Consider the following 21,048-nt stretch of genomic DNA (forward strand, 5'->3'; position numbering starts at 1 on the left):
ATAAAGAATTACGCTGGCGTAAGGACCCCTCACCAGCAGCCCAGGCCACTTATAAAACCGCTATGAACCTCTATAGGAGCACCATTCTACGGACCAAGAGAGATTTCTATGCCAAAAAAATTCACAGCTATATGTATGACCCCAAGACTCTCTTTTCATATGTAGCATCTCTCACCACCCCAGTTCCTCCAATCATCCCAGAAGAAGAAGCACAAAACAAAGCTACAGAATTGGCCTTATTCTTCGACAACAAAATCAAGAACCTACTCGCAACCATGACCGCTTCAAACACCCAGCCTCCATCTCCCCCTAACCAATCCCCAGACACCATTAAACCAACCTTAGATTCTCTCGAACACACTTCCTCACTGGAAATCGAATCCTTAATCAAGAAAATGAAGCCTTCAACGCATCCATCAGACCAAATACCTACCAAACTTTTACTTACCATCCCCAACACCATAGCCAAACACCTGGCTGACATCATAAATCGCTCCCTCATGCAAGAATCGGTCCCGGACTCGTTAAAAACAGCTTCACTAAAACCCCTATTCAAAAAACCAAACTTGGATCCCAGCCAACTTCCGCCCTATTGCCAACTTACCTTTTATCGCCAAACTAATGGAAAAACTTGTCAACAACCGACTCATAGATTACCTAGACTCACACAACATTCTTTACCCCTCTCAATTCGGCTTCCGGAAGTGCTTAAACATGGAATCACTCCTTCTCTCGTTAACAGACAAAATCTTGACAGGTCTTGACAAAGGCCAGTCCTACCTCCTGGCCCTTTTAGACATTTTGGCAGCGTTTGACACAGTCAATCATTCAATACTCAACAATCGTCTGACAGAAATTGGCATCACAGGATCGGCGCTCATCTGGTTCAAATCATTCCTCAATAACAGACACTACAAAGTCAGGATAAATGATAAAGAATCCCATCCCGTCCAATCTAATCAAGGTGTTCCCCAGGGTTCCTCTTTATCTCCAACTCTGTTTAATATTTATCTCTGACCCCTATGCCAGCTACTAGAAAATCTCAACCTCACCCACTTTGTTTACGCTGATGATGTTCAGATATTAATCCCCATCAAGGACCCCCTCCACAACACCCTAAACTTCTGGAACAACTGCCTTCACTCCATCAACCTCCTACTCTCTAGTCTCAATCTAGTTCTTAATACTTCCAAAACTGAACTCCTCGTCATTTGTCCCAATGACAATAACCCCCTCGACGGCAACCCATCCTTACCTACAACAAGTCAGGTGAGAGACCTTGGTGCTATTCTGGACAACAGAATGAACCTCAAAAAATTCATCAACACCACCACAAAAGAATGCTTTTATAAGCTTCATGTTCTAAAACAGTTAAGACCACTCCTCCACTTTCAGGACTTCCGCTCAGTCCTTCAAGCCATTCTGTTTTCAAAGATTGACTACTGCAATGCGCTACTGCTCGGCCTCCCTTCCTCCACTACTAAACCTCTACTGATGCTGCAAAATGCAGCAGCCAGGATCCTCACTAATTCTCGTCGCAAGGACCACATCACACCGATTCTCAAAAACCTACATTGGCTTCCTATCCATTATAGAATACTGTTCAAGACCCTGACCATTATCCACAAATCCATCTACAATCAATCCTCACTACAACTCACCATTCCACTCGAATTACATAGCTCCAATAGACCGATAAGATCTGCATACAAAGGAACTCTCTAGGCACCTCCACACAAATCCTTTATCCACAATTCCTTCCAAAAACGAACACTGTCATCCGCCAGACCAACAATGGAACACACTACCCCCAGATCTACGCCAGGAACAATGTCTTCTTTCCTTCAGAAAGAAACTGAAAACTTGGCTGTTCTATCAAGCCTTTCTAGCATGAGACTCTCCCCAACTAGCAATGTCTTGTATAATAATTGTTCATAGTTGCCTGTTGCGCATCTCCTAAAAAAGTGTTCTCTTAATCTAATTCCTTTCTACTCTCAATTGTCCTGAATTATGCTCCCTGTTCATTGTAAGTTTCATTTTCATAAGTTATGGTTTCTCCCCTCGTTTTGATGTAAACCGGTACGATAAGACATGGTCTTGAGCATCGGTATATTAGAAAGAATTAAATAAATAAAATAAATTGTCACCACACCAGGCTCCCATGCATGCACCGGGCCTCACCACCAAACCTCTTCTTCCTTTGCTGCAGGGATGGGCTCCAGTTCCGCCGCAGCTTTACTCCAGTGGGACTTCTTTTTCACTGCCACAGGGATAGGCTCCCGTAGCGGTCTTGCTTGGCCAGGGTCAGGCTTCCTCTTCGCCACCACGGGAGTGGGATCCTGTGGCGGCCTTGCTTCATTGGGTCGGGTTTCCTCTTCACCGCAATGGGGATGAGCTCCCATGGCAGCCTTGCTTCCACACTGCCACTCCCAACTCCTCACCCCTGACCTATGCTATGTCCCTTCTTCCTTCCTCACCAGCCAATTGGAAGCTTCCTTCCTTCTTTCTACTCCCACTGGCAGGTAAAAAGGAGGAGGCTTCCGATTGGCCTGCGCGGGGGCAGGAAGAATGGAGGAGGCTTGCCATTGGCCCGCCGGGGCAGGGAACGGGGAAACACAACCGGGACAGTGGGATTTCGCGACACACCAGTTGAGAATCGCTGCTCTAGGACAAAGCCAACAAACTACTGACAGAGAAAAATCATCTGTTTCTAATATAAAAAACCAGCTCCCACGATACTGAACTTTAGCACTTTTTCTAGGAAAGCCAGCAAGGTACTCATAGACAGAAACAGCTATGTGATGTGGTAGGATTTTTTTTTTTTTTTTGGGCAGGGTAAAGGTTAAGACATCTTTGTAAGTAAGCACTACTGGAGTTCCCTTTCAGTGTAAGCTGACGTTTAAAAAGATCAAATAACACTTATGGATTATTACAGCTCTTCAGAGCCTACAGTGTACTTAAAGCTAGCAGTCCTCATGCAGGATTTAGAAGCTAACAAACAGGACCAGATAAAAATAATGCAGAGATAATCAAGAGATTGTGTTGCCAGCCTTGTGTCCAAATCCTACTTTGTCCAAGGAGAAGGAACCTCATTCTTTAGATGTTGAGAGCTTTAAAATTCCACATTCAGTAAGCCAGGGGACCAGTTGCTCAGCTAAAGTTAGCTGGGTAACTTATCATGGATACTTAGCGGAGCAGGTCTCCCGCTGACTATACTTGGCTAAAGTTGTCTAGATAACGTTATCTGGATAACTTCTAAACCCAGCCAGTTATTTTTGAATATAACAGATTAGATTTAAAGTTTAGGCAGTGGCTGGCAGTCCAAGTGCTGTTTGGAAAATTGGGGGTGCTATGTCTCACAATTTATTTTTATTCTTTGGAGGTGGGGGGAGGAGGGGTATCCGGTGCTATGCCCAATATAATTTTGATTGATTTTGAGGGATGGGGTTTGGGCCTACTGGCCCTGAAGGTTTGTTTTTTGTTTTGTTTTTAATTTTATATTAACTACTTGCTATATTTTGAATATAGCCAGTTAAGACTAAAGTTATCCGTGGAAATGTACCCAGGAAACTTTAGGACCTCTATCAGGCACATCCAGATTTAACCAGATAACTTATTTAGCTAATTTTGAATATCTGATATAGCTGGGTAAGTTGTCTGGCTTACTTAACTCCACCTCAGGACTCCTGTAACTTATACAGGATAAATGTTATCTGAGTAATGGCTTACCTGGGTAAAATGTATCCAGTTAGAGGGGCCATAAATTTAAACCTCTAGATTTGTCCGGTTAAATGGAAAAACTCCTTTGAGTATGGTACTTGTTTATAAAGAACATATACTTTTAGAAAATCCCAACAGTTTATTCTTTCTCCCAGGACAAGCATGATGGTAGTCCTCACATGTGGGTGACATCATCAGGATGGAGCCCAATAAAGGAATACTTTTGTCAAAGTTTCTAGAACTTTGACTGGCACACTGAGCTTGCCCAGCATGCCACCAACCCTGCATCCAGCAGGGGTCCCCCTTCAGTCTCTTTTTTTCCGCACAGCAGTAGCCTCGCGGATTTCTGGAGCTCTGTGAGAATTCCTCACAAATTTTACTCACGGAAACTTATTTTAAAATTTTTACCCATCGACCACCGACCTCCGTTGATGCCGGTAAGTTTATCTCGTCCCTTACAGTTGGTTCCCGGCGGTGCTTTCTTCGGTGCCCTACAGCCACCGACTGCGCGCCACCCTTATTTTTTCCAAAAAGATGACGACCGGGTTCTGAAAGTGCCCCGAGTACCTGAGGACCATGTCCATTGCGGACCCTCACGACATATGTGTCTTGTGCTTGGGGCCCACTCACGACGTCCAGTGGTGCACTAGCTGTGCCCACATAATGCCAAAAGGACGCAGGGCCCGCTTGGAGAAGATGGAGCACCTTTTTAAGCGAAAGTCTCCGTCTACAACAGCCAACGCTACGCCAAGACGGAAGCCTTCCTCTTCAACGACTCCGTCGCCATCGAAGTCTCAGCGCCATCAAGACACCAGTGACCGCCCTTCACCAGCTTCTTCACGTTCGAAGGCATCGACATCTTCTTCAGTCCTGGAGAAGGACCGGACCGAGCATTGAGAAAAACACAGTCACCACCATCGGCGTGAGCCTTCTTCTGATGCTGCCACCGGAAAGCCATCGACATTGGTATCGACAGAGCCACCGGCCGAGAAGGGGCCCCATCCCCCTCTGGACCCGGGACACCGAGGCATTCCCCACCGGCACCGGTGCTGGGAGCCAAGACTCCACTGATACATGTGGACCCTTCCGAGCCTCCATTCCCGGTGGCCGTGCTACCAACACCAGCCTTCCGGGAGGATGAGGAACAAATTTTACCGTTGCTGGAGCCAGTTCCAGGACCATCGGGTCTGTTGCCTCCCCGATGTCCATCGAAAGCACCGATTCCATTGATGCCATCACCGTCCTTGGGCCTGCATCGGTGCCTCCACCTTTCCCATCGGTGCCACCACCACATCCGGCTGGATTTGGAACTGTACCTCCATCTGAAGAGCCACATGGTGCTGGAGACACACCACATGGCCCCTGGAGTGATGATTCTTCTGACACTCAGGACTCGGATGAACTCCTATCAGAGCCTTCACCCCTAGAAGAATGCCGCTGCTCCCCTCCTGAAGACCTCACATTTGCAAACTTTATTAAGGAGATGTCTGAAGCCATCCCTTTTAAACTGGAAACGGAGGAGGCTGCCAGGCATAAGATGCTTGAGGTACTACAATTTGTGGATTTCCCTAAGGAGGTAATGGCAGTTCCAGTACATGAAGTGCTCCTTGATTTGTTACAACACACCTGGGAACACCCTGGCACAGTCCACCAGTGAACAGAAAAACTGATGCCACCTATCTGGTCCAGTCAGCTCCGGGATTTCAAAAAAGCCAACTACTCCATCAATCTGTGGTCGTTGAGTCTGCCCAAAAGAAAGCCAAGAGATCCCAGCCTCATTCTTCGGCCCCTCCAGGTAAAGAACAGAAATCCTTGGACGCCTTCAGATGAAGAGTCTTCTACGGTTCTATGCTGATCGCATGTATAGCGGCTTATCAGCTATACATGACTCAGTACTCAAGAAATCTGTGGAAGAAAGTCCAAGAATTCTCTGAAACCCTACCAGATGAATATCAGGAAGGGCTCACCACAATCCTTCAGAAAGGACTCAATGCTAGAAAGCATGAAGTCAGGGCAGCATATGACATCTTTGAAACTGCCTCAAGAGTATCGGCAGCAGGCATAAGCGCCAGACGCTGGGCATGGCTCAAGCCCTCTGACCTACACCAGGAAGTCCAAGAAAGGTTGGCAGACCTTCCATGTACAGGGGACAATTTATTTGGCGACAAAACTCAAGAAACAGTAGCGCAATTAAAAGATCATCATGACACCTTGCGCCAGCTGTCCACTCTCCCCTCGGACTTCCCATCCACCAAGAGGCCTTTTCAGCGGGATCCTAGGAGGATATCCTATAAGCCACATAGGTATTATCCACCTCCATCCCATATTCAACAGCTAGACCTCCCCAAAGAGGTCAGCCTCGACAACCCAGGGCCCCAAAACCCCAACCAGCCCCGCAGATTGGTCCAACATCGGGGTTTTGACTCCGTACTAGAGGGCAGAAATCAACCCCCACCCATTCCAGTAGGAGGCCGCTTGTGCCACTTTGCCAACATATGGCACACAATTACAACAGACCAATGGATCCTTTCTGTGGTCACCCACAGTTACCATCTGAACTTCCTCACCCTACCACCAAACCTTTCCCTTTGTCCAGCATGGGGTCTAACCAAACACACTTCACTTCTCGAGACAGAGCTCTCGACCCTCCTGGAGTCCAATGCCGTCGAACCAGTACCTCGGCTGCAATGGGGTCAAGGGTTATACTCTTGGTATTTTCTAATTCCAAAGAAATCAGGTGGCATTCGTGCTATTCTGGACTTTAGCGCCCTAAACAAACATCTCCACAAAGAAAAGTTCAGAATGGTAACCTTGGGCACCATGCTCCCTCTACTGCAACGGGGAGATTGGCTCTGCTCTCTAGATCTTCAGGAGGCTTATGCCCACATTGCCATATACCCTCCTCATCGAAAATACCTCAGGTTTGTAGTAGGCCACAATCATTTCCAATACAGAGTGCTGCCATTCGGCCTAGCATCAGCACCCCGTGTATTCACGAAATGCCTCACAATAGACACAGCTCACCTGCGACAAAACATCCATGTCTATTCGTATCTAGACAACTGGCTCCTCAGAGGCCTATCCCAACAGGAAGTGCTTCACTCCCTCCATTTCACCATCAACCTACTACAATCCTTGGGTTTTCTAATAAACTATCCCAAGTCACATCTATCTCCATCACGCACTCTTTCATTCATAGGAGCAGATCTAGACACTATCCAGGCCAAAGCGTTTCTGTCAAAGGACCGAGCACGCACATTATCAACCTTGGCCAAAGCAGTGCAGACTCGCCAAATAACTACAGCTCGTCATCTACTAACCTTGTTAGGTCACATGGCTCGACTAACAATGAGAGTAACACAATGGACTTTAAAGTCCCAGTGGTCCTAGTCAAATCAACACATGTCCCACATTGTCCACGTCACCAACCAGCTTCATCTCTCACTAGCTTGGTGGATACAGGAGTCCAATCTTCAGATAGGACTAGCCTTCCAACCTCCACAACCTCAAATTACTCTAACAACAGATACATCCAACCTGATTTGGGGAGCCCATGTCAACAATCTCCAAACCAAGGGAACCTGGACCACACAGGAAGCAAAGCACCAGATACATTTTCTGGAGCTCCAGGCAATTCGATATGCCCTCTTCACTTTTTCGGATTGCCTCTCCAACAAGGTAATCCTAATTCAGACAGACAACCAGGTAGCAATGTGGTACCTCAACAAACAAGGGGGCACAGGCTCTTACCTGCTATGCCAAGAGGCGGCGCAGATCTGGGCCTGGGCTCTCTCCCATTCCATGCTACTGAGAGTGACCTACCTGGCAGGCATGGACAATGTGATGGCGGACAACCTTAGCCGGACCTTTCATCCCCACGAATGGTCCCTAAATCCCACTGTAGCAAACAATTTTTCACCAGTGGGGCCGCCCACACATAGACCTCTTCGCGTCAATTCACAACCGCAAAGTGGACAATTTCTGCTCTCTACACTGCAGCCACAACACATCGCCATGCGATGCCTTCGCCCACTCGTGGTCAACGGGTCTCCTATATGCCTACCCTCCATTTCCACTCATCAGCAAGACTCTCATGAAGTTACGGCAGGACGGGGGCACAATGATCCTCATAGCCCCTCACTGGCCGCATCAGGCTTGGTTTCCCATCCTACGCGACCTCTCAGTCCAGCAACCAATTCGCCTGGGCACAGATCCAACTCTGATATCGCAGAACAACAGACTGTTGCGTCATCCAAACCTTCACTCCCTGTCTCTGACAGCTTGGATGTTGAAAGGTTAATACTACAATCCCTTAACCTTTCTGATAATGTGTCCCAGGTCCTCGTAGCTTCACGAAAGCCTTCTACTAGAAGATCTAATTGTTCCAAATGGAAAAGATTCTCCTCATGGTGCACCACAAAAGAAATCCCTTTTCCTTCCCCACAACAAGGTTCCTGGACTATCTCTGGCACCTCTCGGAGTCTGGCCTACAAACTTCCTCCATCCGAGTGCATGTCAGCGCCATAGCCGCTTACCACAAAGGTGTAGGAGATGCCCCGATCTCGGCACAATCCCTTGTAGGGCGCTTTATGAGAGGCTTACTACAACTGAAGCCTCCACTGCGCCCTCCGGTTCCAGCATGGGACCTTAATGTTGTGCTAGCATGGTTCTTGCGACCTCCGTTCGAGCCCCTGCGAGCTTCGACGTCTCACTTGGAAAGTGATCTTTCTAGTTGCTATAACATCAGCTCGCAGAGCCAGTGAACTAAAGGCGCTGGTAAAATACCCACCGTATACCAAATTTCTTCATGATTGTGTGGTATTCCACACTCACCCTAAATTCTTACCAAAGGTAGTTTTTGATTTCCACTTAAATCAGTCGATAATACTTCCCACCTTTTTTCCAAGACCTCACAACCAGGTGAGCGGGCTCTGCATTCCTTGGACTGTAAACGTGCGCTTGCCTTCTATTTGGACTGCACTGCAGCCCATAGGAAGTCCACCCAACTGTTTGTCTCCTTCGATAAAACCAAATTGAGAGCTCCGGTTGGCAAGCAGACCCTATCCATCTGGCTGGTGGATTGCATTTCTTTCTGCTACCAACAAACAGGCCTTCTGCTACAGCAGAGCTTTCCAAAGTGTGTGTCGGGACACATTAGTGTGTCGCCTGTAGTGTGGAGGTGTGTCGCCCGGTCCACAGGGCCGGCAGAAGCAGGGAACTATAGCAGGAAGATCGGCGGGCAGTGGTGGAGCTTACATCACCACGGCCCGAAGAAGAGGGTCACGTTCACTACTCCTCCTCCTTCCTGCCTGTGCAGCCCCGGAAGAAAAACATTGCCGGAGCTGCGTGGGCAGGAAGGAGGAGGAGCATCTGCTGCGTACAGAAGAATAGCAGCATTAATGGGCCGTTGCGGATCCCACGTCGCGACGGCCCGAGAAGAGGAGGAAACCCGATAGCAGGGCTGCTGCAGATCCCACGTCGCGGCAGCCCGAGAAGAGAAAACCCGATAGCAGGGCCGCTGCAGATCCCATGTCACGGCCAGGGAAGATCAGGGCCTCTGAAGAGCCCATCCTTCGGCAACCCGTGCAGAGGGACAGCATGTGCCAGTGAGAGCCTGTGCTTGAGCAAGAGAGCATGTAGGAGTGAGAGAGCCTGTGTGTGGGAGAGTGAGACAGCATGTGCACGAGAGAGACAATATGTATGTATGAGAGAGAGGCATGTGAGAGTGAGAGCTGTGGATGTGTGAGATTGCATGTGAGTGAGAGCCTGTGTGTGTGAGAATGTGTGAGATAGCATGTGAGAATGAGAACCTGATTGTGTGTTTGAGGGAAGAAGACAGATGGAGAGAAAAGAAATAGAAAAAAAGACCCTGTAAAAGGAATTTGCAAAAAAAACAAGAAAGGAAAGGTGGAAAAAAAAGCTTGTGACCAACCGATTAGAAAACTAAGATCAGACAGCAAACGTAAAAAAAAAAAAAAATACTTTTTATTGATTGGCACATGTAATCTTTGGGAATGTGCAAGAGTAGCACTCTCTATGCCGATCTCACAATGTACGAGATCAGCATGGAGGAAGTGGAAGCCTGCAAATATTTATTATGAGAGGTTGTGTTGTGAAACATTTTATGTATATATTTAAGGAAACATACATAAATTGTTGAAATACATTTTGTTCGTTTAACCTTTAACTTCTGGTTTGCTGGTAGACTGAATTACTGTGTCACGAAATTATGTTTGTCTAAAAAGTGTGTCACTAACATGAAAAGTTTGGAAAGCTCTGTGCTACAGGGACACGTAAAAACACATTCAGTAAGAGCCATGGCAACGTCAGTAGCATACCTCCGTTCCCTGTACGTACCAGGATCATTCCAGACGGTGGGTTATGTCCCCCGTCCAGCAGATGGAGTCAGAACAAAAAATTCCCAGGGGAGGTCCCTTATAGCCACGCCTCCCCTGGCTCAATCCTCAGTATAGTTCTGACTCCAGCAGATGTTGAGCAGGGGACACTGCGGTCCCCAGCATCAAGCCTTAGGGTTTTCTAATTTATTTTATTTTGCTGTGAGGGATCAAGTTGCTTTCTACTAAATTTATTTTAACTATTTAGTTTTAGATAAAGCAATTTCTTTTTGTTCCTCAGAGAACAATTTTTCTTGCTGACAGGCTGTATTTCTGTCTTATTTCTTTCTTTCCTACCTCTTCCCTTTTTTATCACAGGGTTGGAGGTAAGTGTTTAATTTTTTGTTTTAGGGCGTCATTTATTTGAGGAAAGAAAGAACTACTAGGGGCTTTTAGGTCCGAGGGAGCACATCGGTGGTGCCGATCCCTCCCCTTTTGCCCGAAGCCGCTTGTACCCGCCCCACCCTTGAGGTGGACGGCAGTCTGAAATTTTTTCTTCCCGACCCGCGGCCCCGCGACGTAATATTCCCCGGGGCCGCCTGCCGTCGAGAGGTCACATTCCTCGACGGTTTTCTCGGGTCGGTGGGTGGGTAACCGGGCCGGACCTTCAGTCTCTCTGTAAAGTTTGACTGCTTAAATTTTTTCGCGCGCGTGTGCTGCCCCTCCTCCTCCCTCCTGTCAGGTTTCAGTTTCTTACCTGCTCCGACCGAAAAAAAAAAATAAAATTTTCTGTCAGTATGTCTTCAGAAGGGGAAGACAGCCCTCCTGCGAGGGAGGTCGAGCGTCTTCAGGACCGGGGGGAACGAAAGAGACGCGCTCCGTTTCCGTCGTCCGCGGCAACGGCGGCCATTTTGTCCTCAGCTACAAACGACGGTTTCTCTGAGGAGAATACAGACGCTCAATTTTCTACTTCCCTGCCTATCTCTGCTGCCGGAGTTCAGCCTGTGTCTCGGCCTGGGACATCTTCTCATGATTTTTTCTCTCCTGAGTTTGTAGTTCTAATGCACAGAGCATTTGTATGCAGCAGAGACAGCTTTCTGGGGGGAGGGGGTCCTCCTCCAGCTAAGCTGCCTTGTACGATACCTTCCCTGGGAAGTCTCTTTCCCCAAGGTGACACCTCTCCTCCGAAGGGACGCCCAGGAATTTCTGGGTGTTCCCTGCCCACTCCAGCAGCTCCGCAGCCAGTAGGGGGTGGAGATCCCTCTCTGGATCCACTCTCTGATGATCCTTCCCTGGTGGCTCATGTCGAGGGAGATGATCCCAGGGTTCTCAGAATTTTTCAAGCTGGAGAGCTAGAGGAACTTATACCACACATCCTACAGGAGATGGATATTGACCCTCCTCCGGATCCAGTGGCTCCAGATCCTAATATTAAAAAGGGGGATCCTCTTTTAGCAGGTCTTCGTCCACTAGCAAAGGCTTTTCCTACGCATCATTCTATTCTACAGCTAATTTCCAGAGAATGGGACACTCCTGAGGCTAACCTTAGGGTTGGTAGAGCTATGGACAAATTATATCCTTTGCCAGCGGATTTTTTGGAACTTCTTAAGGTTCCTGCTGTGGATTCGGCTGTTTCTGCTGTGACTAAACACACCACCATTCCTGTCACTGGCGGAACAGCATTGAAAGATATTCAGGATAGGAAATTGGAAGTCTTCCTGAAGAGAGTTTTCGAGGTTTCAGCTCTGGGTATGCGAGCTGCTATTTGTAGTTCGTTAGCACAGCGGGCAGGGCTCCGATGGGTGCAACAGCTGCTTACTTCACAGGCTCTTCCAGATTCTGAGGCTCAACAGGCTGAAAGATTGGAGGCAGTAGTAGCTTATGGGGCTGATGCTCTCTATGACCTTATTAGGGTTCAAGCTAGAGCCATGGTTGCAGTGGTGTCGGCGCGCCGCCTCCTTTGGTTAAGGAATTGGTCCGCGGATGCTTCATCCAAGACGCGTCTTGGGTCTCTTCCCTTTAAGGGCAAGTACCTGTTTGGTGAGGACCTGGATCAGATTATTAAATCCCTTAATGAGAATACAGTTCACAAGTTACCAGAAGATCGGCCACGCTCGTACAGGTCTTTTAATACTAACAGAGGCCGATATCGTAATCAACGCAGAGGGCGTCCCACCAGACAACAACCACCTCGACCTCCTTCATCTCGTTCACACACTTGGAATCGGTCCTTTCGAGGCCGTCGACCCGGTAAGGATGGTCAAGGTGCGGGCACCTCGACTAAGTCGTCTCAATGATGCCAGGCAGACCCACGAGTCGATTCCCCGGCTGGGGGGTCGACTTGAGCTCTTCTACAAGGCGTGGGTCCAAATAACCTCAGACCAATGGGTTCTAAGTATTCTAAGACATGGCTACGCGTTAGATTTTGTACGCGCTCCACCAAACAGATTCCTCTTCTCACCTTGCGGATCTCTTCTCAAACGCCAGGCAGTTCGACAGACCTTAAATCGTCTACTTGCCTTGGGGGCAATTGTGCCGGTTCCGGTCTCCGAACTAGGACGGGGTCACTATTCCATCTATTTCATAGTGCCCAAGAAGGAAGGTACGTTTCGTCCAATCTTGGATCTCAAAACAGTCAACAACTCCCTCCGCGTTCCTCGATTTCGCATGGAGACTCTGCGTTCGGTCTTGGCGGCTGTACATCCGGGAGAATTCTTGGCCTCCTTGGATCTGACGGAGGCATACCTACATATTCCGATTCTTCCTTCCCATCAACGTTATCTTCGCTTCAAGATTTTAGACCAGCATTTTCAGTTCCGGGCTTTACCTTTTGGCCTAGCCACGGCACCTCGAGTTTTCACAAAGATAATGATCGTAGTTGCAGCGGCGCTCAGGAGGGAAGGAATTCTGGTACACCCTTACCTGGACGATTGGCTCATCAGGGCGAAATCACAGTCACAGGGAATTCAGGCGGTCGACAGGGTAATTCAGCTTCTCCAGACCCTGGGGTGGATAGTCAATTTTACAAAAAGCAAGCTTCAACCTTCTCAGACTTTGAACTTTCTGGGTGCCCACTTCGACACAAGAGCTGCCATGGTGTTCCTCACCCAAGAGAGGGCGCAGGCTCTGCGCGAGCAGATCATCAGGTTCTTGGCTCTCGAGTTCCCGAGGGCGTGGGACTATCTTCAGGTTCTAGGAACCATGGCCTCCACCATCGACCTAGTGCCATGGGCGTTTGCTCATCTACGACCACTTCAGAGGGCATTGCTTTCCCGTTGGAAGCCAGTGTCCCGGGAATACCAGGTGATCCTTCCAATTCCAGACTTTGCAAGACGCAGTCTTGTGTGGTGGATGGACCCCTTGAATCTAGCTCAAGGTGTTTCCCTGCATTCTCCAGACTGGATCATAGTGACCACAGATGCCAGTCTCTCGGGCTGGGGTGCGGTCTGTCAGGACAGTGCGATACAGGGAAAGTGGTCGAAGGAACAATCGTCTTGGCCCATAAACCGTTTAGAGGCAAGAGCAGCTCGTCTTGCCCTGCGGGGTTTCCTACACCTTCTACGTCTCAGAGCGGTTCGAGTTCTATCGGACAACGCTACCACGGTAGCGTACATCAACCGTCAAGGAGGCACAAGGAGTCGGTTGGTGTCATTAGAGATCGACCGACTAATGGATTGGGCGGAGCGTCATCTTCTCCATCTAGCAGCCTCCCATATAGCAGGCGTCGAAAACGTACAGGCGGATTTTCTCAGCCGACAACACCTGGATCCGGGAGAATGGGAACTCTCGGAGGAAGCGATGGCTCTGATCATCGAACGCTGGGGAGTTCCTCGCCTGGACCTCATGGCAACGGCCAGGAATGCAAAGGCAGCTCGCTTCTTCAGCCGAAGAAGGGAGCACTGTGCAGAAGGAGTCGATGCACTGGTACTCCCTTGGCCTCGACAGTCCCTTCTGTATGTCTTTCCACCGTGGCCTCTGGTGGGAAAGGTCATTCGAAGAATAGAAGCTCATCAGGGTCCAGTGATACTCGTTGCACCGGAATGGCCTCGACGCCCGTGGTTCACGGATCTCCTCCAGTTGGCGATGGAGAATCCTCTTCGACTGGGGCACCTCCCGCGGTTACTTCGTCAGGGTCCAATATTTTTTCCAGAGGCAGATCGCTTCTGTCTTGCGGCCTGGCTTTTGAGAGGCGCAGGTTAAGACGTTGCGATTACCCTGAACCAGTTATTTCCACTATGTTACGGGCACGAAAGACTTCCACGTCGGTTACCTATGTCCGGGTATGGAAAGTCTTCGAAGAATGGTGTGTCTCCAAGCACATTCAGGCTCCACAGGCTTCAGTTGTACAGATTCTTTCCTTCTTGCAGGCGGGATTGGATCTCGGGCTAGCCTATAATTCTCTCCGGGTTCAGGTGGCGGCCTTGGCGGCTTTTCTTCAGGGGACAGACGGCAGTCTTCTGTCTTCTCATCCAGATATTATGCGCTTCCTTAGAGGGGTCAAGCACTTGAAGCCTCCAATCCGATCACCTTGTCCTTCGTGGAATTTGAACCTGGTGCTTCGAGCTCTCTGCTCCTCTCCCTTTGAACCTTTGCGTTTGGCTACCCTTAAGGATGTCACTCCTAAGACAGTTTTCCTGGTGGCAATTAGTTCTGCACGACGAATTTCGGAGTTGCAGGCTCTCTCCTGCCGAGAGCCATATCTTCGTTTTTCGCCTGATGGGGTTTCCTTGCGTACTGTTCCTTCCTTCTTGCCTAAGGTGGTCTCCAGTTTCCATCTCAATCAGTCGGTGGACCTTCCTTCCTTTTCTTCCTCAGAACCGGCTGATCTTCGCAAGCTGGATGTAAAGCGAGTCCTATTGCACTATCTGGAGATAACCAATGAGTTCCGGCTCTCAGATCATTTATTTGTTCTTTGGTCGGGACCTCGGAAGGGATGTATGGCTTCGAAGCAGTCCATTGCTCGCTGGTTAAAGGGAGCGATCATAGCGGCATATCTTGGAGTAGGTAAGTCTCCGCCGTTGGTGATTAAGGCTCACTCTCTACGAGGCCAAGCGACCTCCTGGGCTGAGAGTTCTTCTGTACCTATTCAGGAGATCTGTAGAGCGGCCACTTGGAAGTCAATTCACACTTTTACCAGACATTATCGTCTGGACGTCCGAGCTTCCTCTCTCGGACAACTGGGAGACAGGGTTCTTCGGGCAGGGCTGTCCACGGCCCACCCATGATGGGAAAGCTTTGGTACATCCCACCGTCTGGAATGATCCTGGTACGTACAGGGAAAAGAAAATTATTCCTTACCTGCTAATTTTCGTTCCTGTAGTACCATGGATCATTCCAGACACCCTCCCTTATTTTGGGGGTTTCGTGTTATTGGGGTCATCCCTGCTTACCTGTCTCTAGTTTCAGTCTTTTCTATATTTTTGGTACTTCAGACTGTACTTTTATCTCAATACTGTTTGCAAGTTTTACGGTTTTTTAGTTACAAACTAGTTTCCAATTTTTAGCCAGTTGGCTTTTTGTTTGGTTCACTTGATCCCTCTGTTTGTATTATCTCTTCTCTATTGGCTTTGATAGTCTGTTACTGAGGATTGAGCCAGGGGAGGCGTGGCTATAAGGGACCTCCCCTGGGAATTTTTTGTTCTGACTCCATCTGCTGGACGGGGGACATAACCCACCGTCTGGAATGATCCATGGTACTACAGGAACGAAAATTAGCAGGTAAGGAATAATTTTCTTTTCTGTACCTCTTGCTGACATCTGCAAAGCTGCCACATGGAGCTATCTCCATGCATTTGCAGCTCATTATTGTCTCGACAAGGCTGGCAAGCAGGGTTCCATCTTTGGCCAGTCTATCCTGTGTAATTTATTTCCTGTTTAGTAACCCAACTTCCTTCCTGCGACCCACTGAGAAACTCAGGCTGCCCTCCTACCCAAAACCACCCCAGTTGTTGTGCCTGTTGCATGTCATTGGATGTTTTTGGTTCATTCTATTTGGGCATCCTGTAGCTCGCTATTCACCCACATGAGAGGACTACCATCCTGCTTGACCTGGGAGAAAGCAGAGTTGCTTACCTGTAACAGGTGTTCTCCCAGGACAGCAGGATGTTAGTCCTCACGAAACCCGCCTGCCACCCTGTGGAGTTGGGTTTGCTTACGTTTTATTATTTTATTTTTCGCTCATACTTTTGCTACAAACGAGACTGAAGGGGGACCCCTGCTGGATGCAGGGTTGGTGACATGCTGGGCATGCTCAGTGTGCCAGTCAAAGTTCTAGAAACTTTGACAAAAGTATTCCGTGATTGGGCTCCAGCCTGATGATCTCACCCACATATGAGGGCTAACATCCTGCTGTCCTGGGAGAACACCTGCTACAGGTAAGCAACTCTGCTTTATAGAACAAGCAAAAAACAATTTCTAGCCTTAAAGCCATCAGTTCATCAATGGATGTGAAGTGGTATTTCAGAGGCATATAAAAAAATCTAGTAAGCCTGTTCCTTCATTGATTACATCTCCTACAGGACTAGCTCTTTTTTGCAGAAAAGGCACATAGACAGAAGGGATATGCAAAGCTGAAGCTTGGAGTTTCATCCTTATCTTTTCTAAATATTACAAAATAAGTGGTCATCTGAGGATGCTAAGTTTGAAAGAATGGTTTTCTAGCTGTGATCAACACAATCTCTTCAAGGTCTGCTTTTGTGAGTCCCTTGGTGTAGGGTGGGCAAGAGTGAAATGGAATAGGAATAGACAATTTGTCTTGCCCTCCAGTACTGTTAAATTAGCTTTTGCACAGTCTGCACCATCTCTCCTGTATTACAAATATGATTTTTTTTTATTATATCAACCACTACAGTTTGATGACCTCAATTGCATGAGTAGGTATTTTATTGTGATAATGTATTTTATTCTTTTGGGGTCTTTTTCAGACCTCATTGCTAACAAAGTACTTTCAGCTGGGTAGGAAGTCCTGATTAAACAGATATCACTGGCCAGATGTGGTGGAGTAAATAGTAGAGATGTGAATCGGAACCAGAATCGGTTCGGATTTCAGTTCCGATTCACATCTGCTATAGATGTGAATCGGAACCAGAATCGGTTCGGATTTCAGTTCCGATTCACATCTCTAGTAAATAGGTGGAAAAACCTGGCACCCTGGATGGGGGAGGAGCTTTGGTCTCATGTCACCATAATCCTTGGTGTATACTGTGTGAGAAGAATGGAAAAGTACAACAAAATTCCTGTTTTTGGAATTCAGTTTATTAATGTATGATGATTTGTTTTAGACACAAGCAGCTTCTCAAGAGGCATTGGAACAAATAAAAGCCAATAATGATGCTTCACTAAGAAACCAACTGGAGCACCGAATCCAAGATTTGGAATCAGAGCTGAGTAGAATAAAATGTGTGCAGCAGGACAGTCTCTCTCAGAAAGAGTCAAGTCAGACAGAATTGGGAAGATACAGAGATCTTTACTCAGAAGAATTAAAACTTAGAAAATCCTTGGCAAACAAGTTGGATAGGTAAGTCAAAATATTGATATATTCTTTTGTCAGATTTGCTTTCATTTTGTGAATATTTTGTTTGTACTTGTATCATAAATGTAAGTACTATTTTATCTAGTTTAAATTTGTATGTATTTTACGGTACCATCCAAACAGTAAAAAGCACATTTATAAACAAAATGAAATGCACAGTACTATAATGTATTTAAAGAATGGCAAATGTAATGGGAAAAGCTTTTCTTTAGCCTCACCTGAATTAGGCCTAAGTCTTGATTCCTGTGGTACATAGTTCTAGAAAGAGAAGGATGTATACAATGCTTGATCCAGCTTGAACAGTGAAATAATGAACTGACTATCCTTGGAGAACATTAAATAGTGTTGAAGGTTGTAACATATTTCAGTTGTTAAACGTTTTTTAAATGAAGGTGTAACCTCTGAGACCACACTCTCTAGCAAGAACTGAGGCAACCAAACAGGCTGTGGCACCTCTTGGCTATACACCCGTTTATCCTTTTTTTTCCTATACTTTGTAGAAGTAATACAAACTATACTCATTACTCTTGAAATCAAAATCTTAATTGCCATGGATGAAAGTAATGGATCTTTTATAGAGCAGTATTTTCAGAGATCTCCAGCCATGGCAAGGAAGTTTTAGAATAAGGGGACATATGACACTCTGTGTGAGCAGATTTGGGAGTAACATCAGAGTAGTTGGTGGAGGCTAAAACATCAACAGACTTTAGGAGGGTATGAATTAAGAGGGCATGGTTTAAACACATAGGATCCTTAGATGTGAACAGTGAAAAGATAGCAGAAACCTGACCTTGCAACATGCATGTGTTTTGAATTGCTCTTCTCAAAGGGTTAAACAATATGTATTGCGGCTGCCAAAATGAATGGCAATGTGAGTAATATGAAATGTTAGTAGCCCTAATGGAAATGCAAACAACCATGATGCAGCCTGATGTGTTTGACAAACTGCAAAAATAGAATTAACTAGTTGATGTTTTCCAGTTGCTATTTTATAGTAAGAACTAGAAGTCCTAGCAGAAATGCAGACACATAACCAGGTCTGTCTGGAAGACAACACATGGGGCATAGGAGGCTAGATGTTCAGGCAACAGCCACAAAAATATTGGTATATCTTTTGATTATTGCAAAGATGTGTGGTTAGACATAAGAAGGGAGGGCTGCTGAGTATGAACTTATTGAGGGATCTTGTATGCTTCTCTGCCCAAAATGAAGAAGGCTGGATAAGGAGAGAGATTTTACAAGTGATCAAGCTCTGACTGGCAGCTGGGATATATCTGTAGCAATGTGGACAGAAATAACTAGCAGACCGAATGGGTCCTTTTTCTAGATTCTCTTTTCTTTTTGTAGGCTTTTTAACATGTTCTGCTTATCACTGGCCAACACCATTTCCTCGGCACTATCCTTAGAGGCAGAGTCTGATTCAAAACAGATATGTCTTGAGTCATTGGTAGCTGTCCACTTACCTGGATCAGCAGATGTTTATAGAGTTTAGTGTAGTAAGCATACCATCTAGAGTTGGATAGTTTGTTGTTAATTCATTAAGGCCTCATTTACGAAGCACTTTTCCCATAAACAAAGAATGAGAGAAAAGCCTTAGTAAATCTAAGTGCCATAAGTCGAAAACTTTCTCACGAGTGCATTAGGTGCCATGAAATGTCTCCTCTGAGCCAGTCATTAGACTATAAGCAATTGTAGTGTATTATTCAACCATTGATCAGCTTGCAAAGTGAGTTGAATTAACTTATCCAGCTAACTGTGACAGGATATTCAAAAGTGCAGCTGCACCATTGAATAGACTGAACTGTCTTAAAATTAGGTAGATAAGTTTATCTATAGGGAACTCGTATAATTGCACTTATAGAGACTTCATATGAATTATGGGTGAAGTTTAAGTTCATTTATATGTGGTCTATGTTTTTAAACCACTTTTAGGAAAAGTGCGCTGCCTGACACAATTTGTGTTTCGGAAGTTTTCCTTTCTCGGGCTCAAGCAACAGAATATTGTAATGAAACTATCTGAAATAAAAAATAAAAGTTAAGGTTTCCGCTTAAAAAAAGACATTATAAAACGTAAAATACATACGAGTCTTGGTTGTGATAGCTGACTCTTTTATTAATTTTATCAAGAGGGAAATTAGTCGCATGATAAAAAAGTTGGCTATCACATTTTATGGCTATTTCAATTTATGAGGCTTTAATTGCCATATTAACATAGAAACTAGAATGACGGCAGAAAAAGACCAATCGGCCCATCTAGTCTGCCAAGCAAGCTTCCACACTTATTTTCCCATACTTATCTGTTTCATCAACCACCAAGTTCAGGGCCCTTGTGGGTAATTGTTTGATTCAAATTTCCTGCCATCCCCTGTCATTGATGCAGGGGGTAATGTTGGAGTTGCATCAAAGGTGAACATAAGGCTTAATGGTTAAAGGTAGTAACCGCCGCATCAAGCAAGTTACCCCGATGCTTGTTTACCCAGACTGCACAGATGGATGCCTTGTTGGATGTTGTCTGAATGTAAATCCTGTTTTCCACATTCCCCCCTACCGTTGAAGCAGAGAGCAACACTGTATATGCTTTCAAAGTGATGTATCATGCTTAATAGGTTTAGGATAGTAATCGCCGTAATAAGCAAGCTACCCTCACGCTTATTTATTTACCCAGATTGTGAAGTTCAGTCCTTGTTGGTTGTTATCTGAATGCAAATCCTCTTTTCTACATTTCCCCTTGCCGTTGAAGCAGAGAGTAATGGGGTTGCATTAACCCTGCGAAGGCTTTTTGAGTAAGGGTAATAATCACCAGGTAGTAGCCAACATTCCAGCAAGCCACCCCCATGGCTCTACTTTTCATTCCCATCCTCTAGCCTTTATGGATCCACAGTGTTTATCCATGCCCCTTTGAAATCCTTCACAGTTTTAGTCTTCACCCCTTCCTCCGGAAGAGCATTCCAGGCATCCACCACCATTTCCGTGAAGAAATACTTCCTGACATTGGTTCTGAGTCTTCCTCCCTGGAGCTTCAGATCATGGCCCCTAGTTCTACTGATTTTTTTCCAACGTAAAAGGTTTGTTGTTGACCATGGATCATTAAAACCTTTCAAGTATCTGAAAGTCTGTATCATATCACCCCTGCTCCTCCTCTCCTCCTCCAGGGTATACATATTTAGGTTCTTCAATCTCTCCTCATAAATCATTTTATGTAGACCATCCACCTTTTTGGTTGCCCTTCTCTGGACCGCCTCCATCCTGTCCCTGTCCATTTGAAGATACGGTCTCCAGAACTGAACACAGTCCTCCAGGTGAGGCCTCACCAAGGCCCTGTACCAAGGGGATCATCACTTCCTTTCTCTTGCTAGATATTCCTCTCTCTATGCAGCCCAGCATTCTCCTGGCTTTAGCTATCACCTTGTCACATTGTTTTGCCGACTTCAGATCGTTAGACACTATCACCCCAAGCTCTCT

At 46.5% G+C, this 21,048-nt stretch overlaps 1 protein-coding gene across 1 annotated transcript in view; it reads left to right on the forward strand.

The window, feature by feature from the left end:
* Positions 1-21,048, forward strand: part of LOC115099561 (ankyrin repeat domain-containing protein 26-like) — a 462,251-nt gene that overhangs the window by 414,118 nt on the left and 27,085 nt on the right. The window contains 1 exon segment of the mRNA XM_029617295.1: positions 17,336-17,571. Coding sequence (XP_029473155.1) covers positions 17,336-17,571 — 236 coding nt within the window.

The sequence above is a fragment of the Rhinatrema bivittatum genome, chromosome 9 (assembly GCF_901001135.1).
Source record: "Rhinatrema bivittatum chromosome 9, aRhiBiv1.1, whole genome shotgun sequence".
Classification (NCBI taxonomy): Eukaryota; Metazoa; Chordata; class Amphibia; order Gymnophiona; family Rhinatrematidae; genus Rhinatrema; species Rhinatrema bivittatum.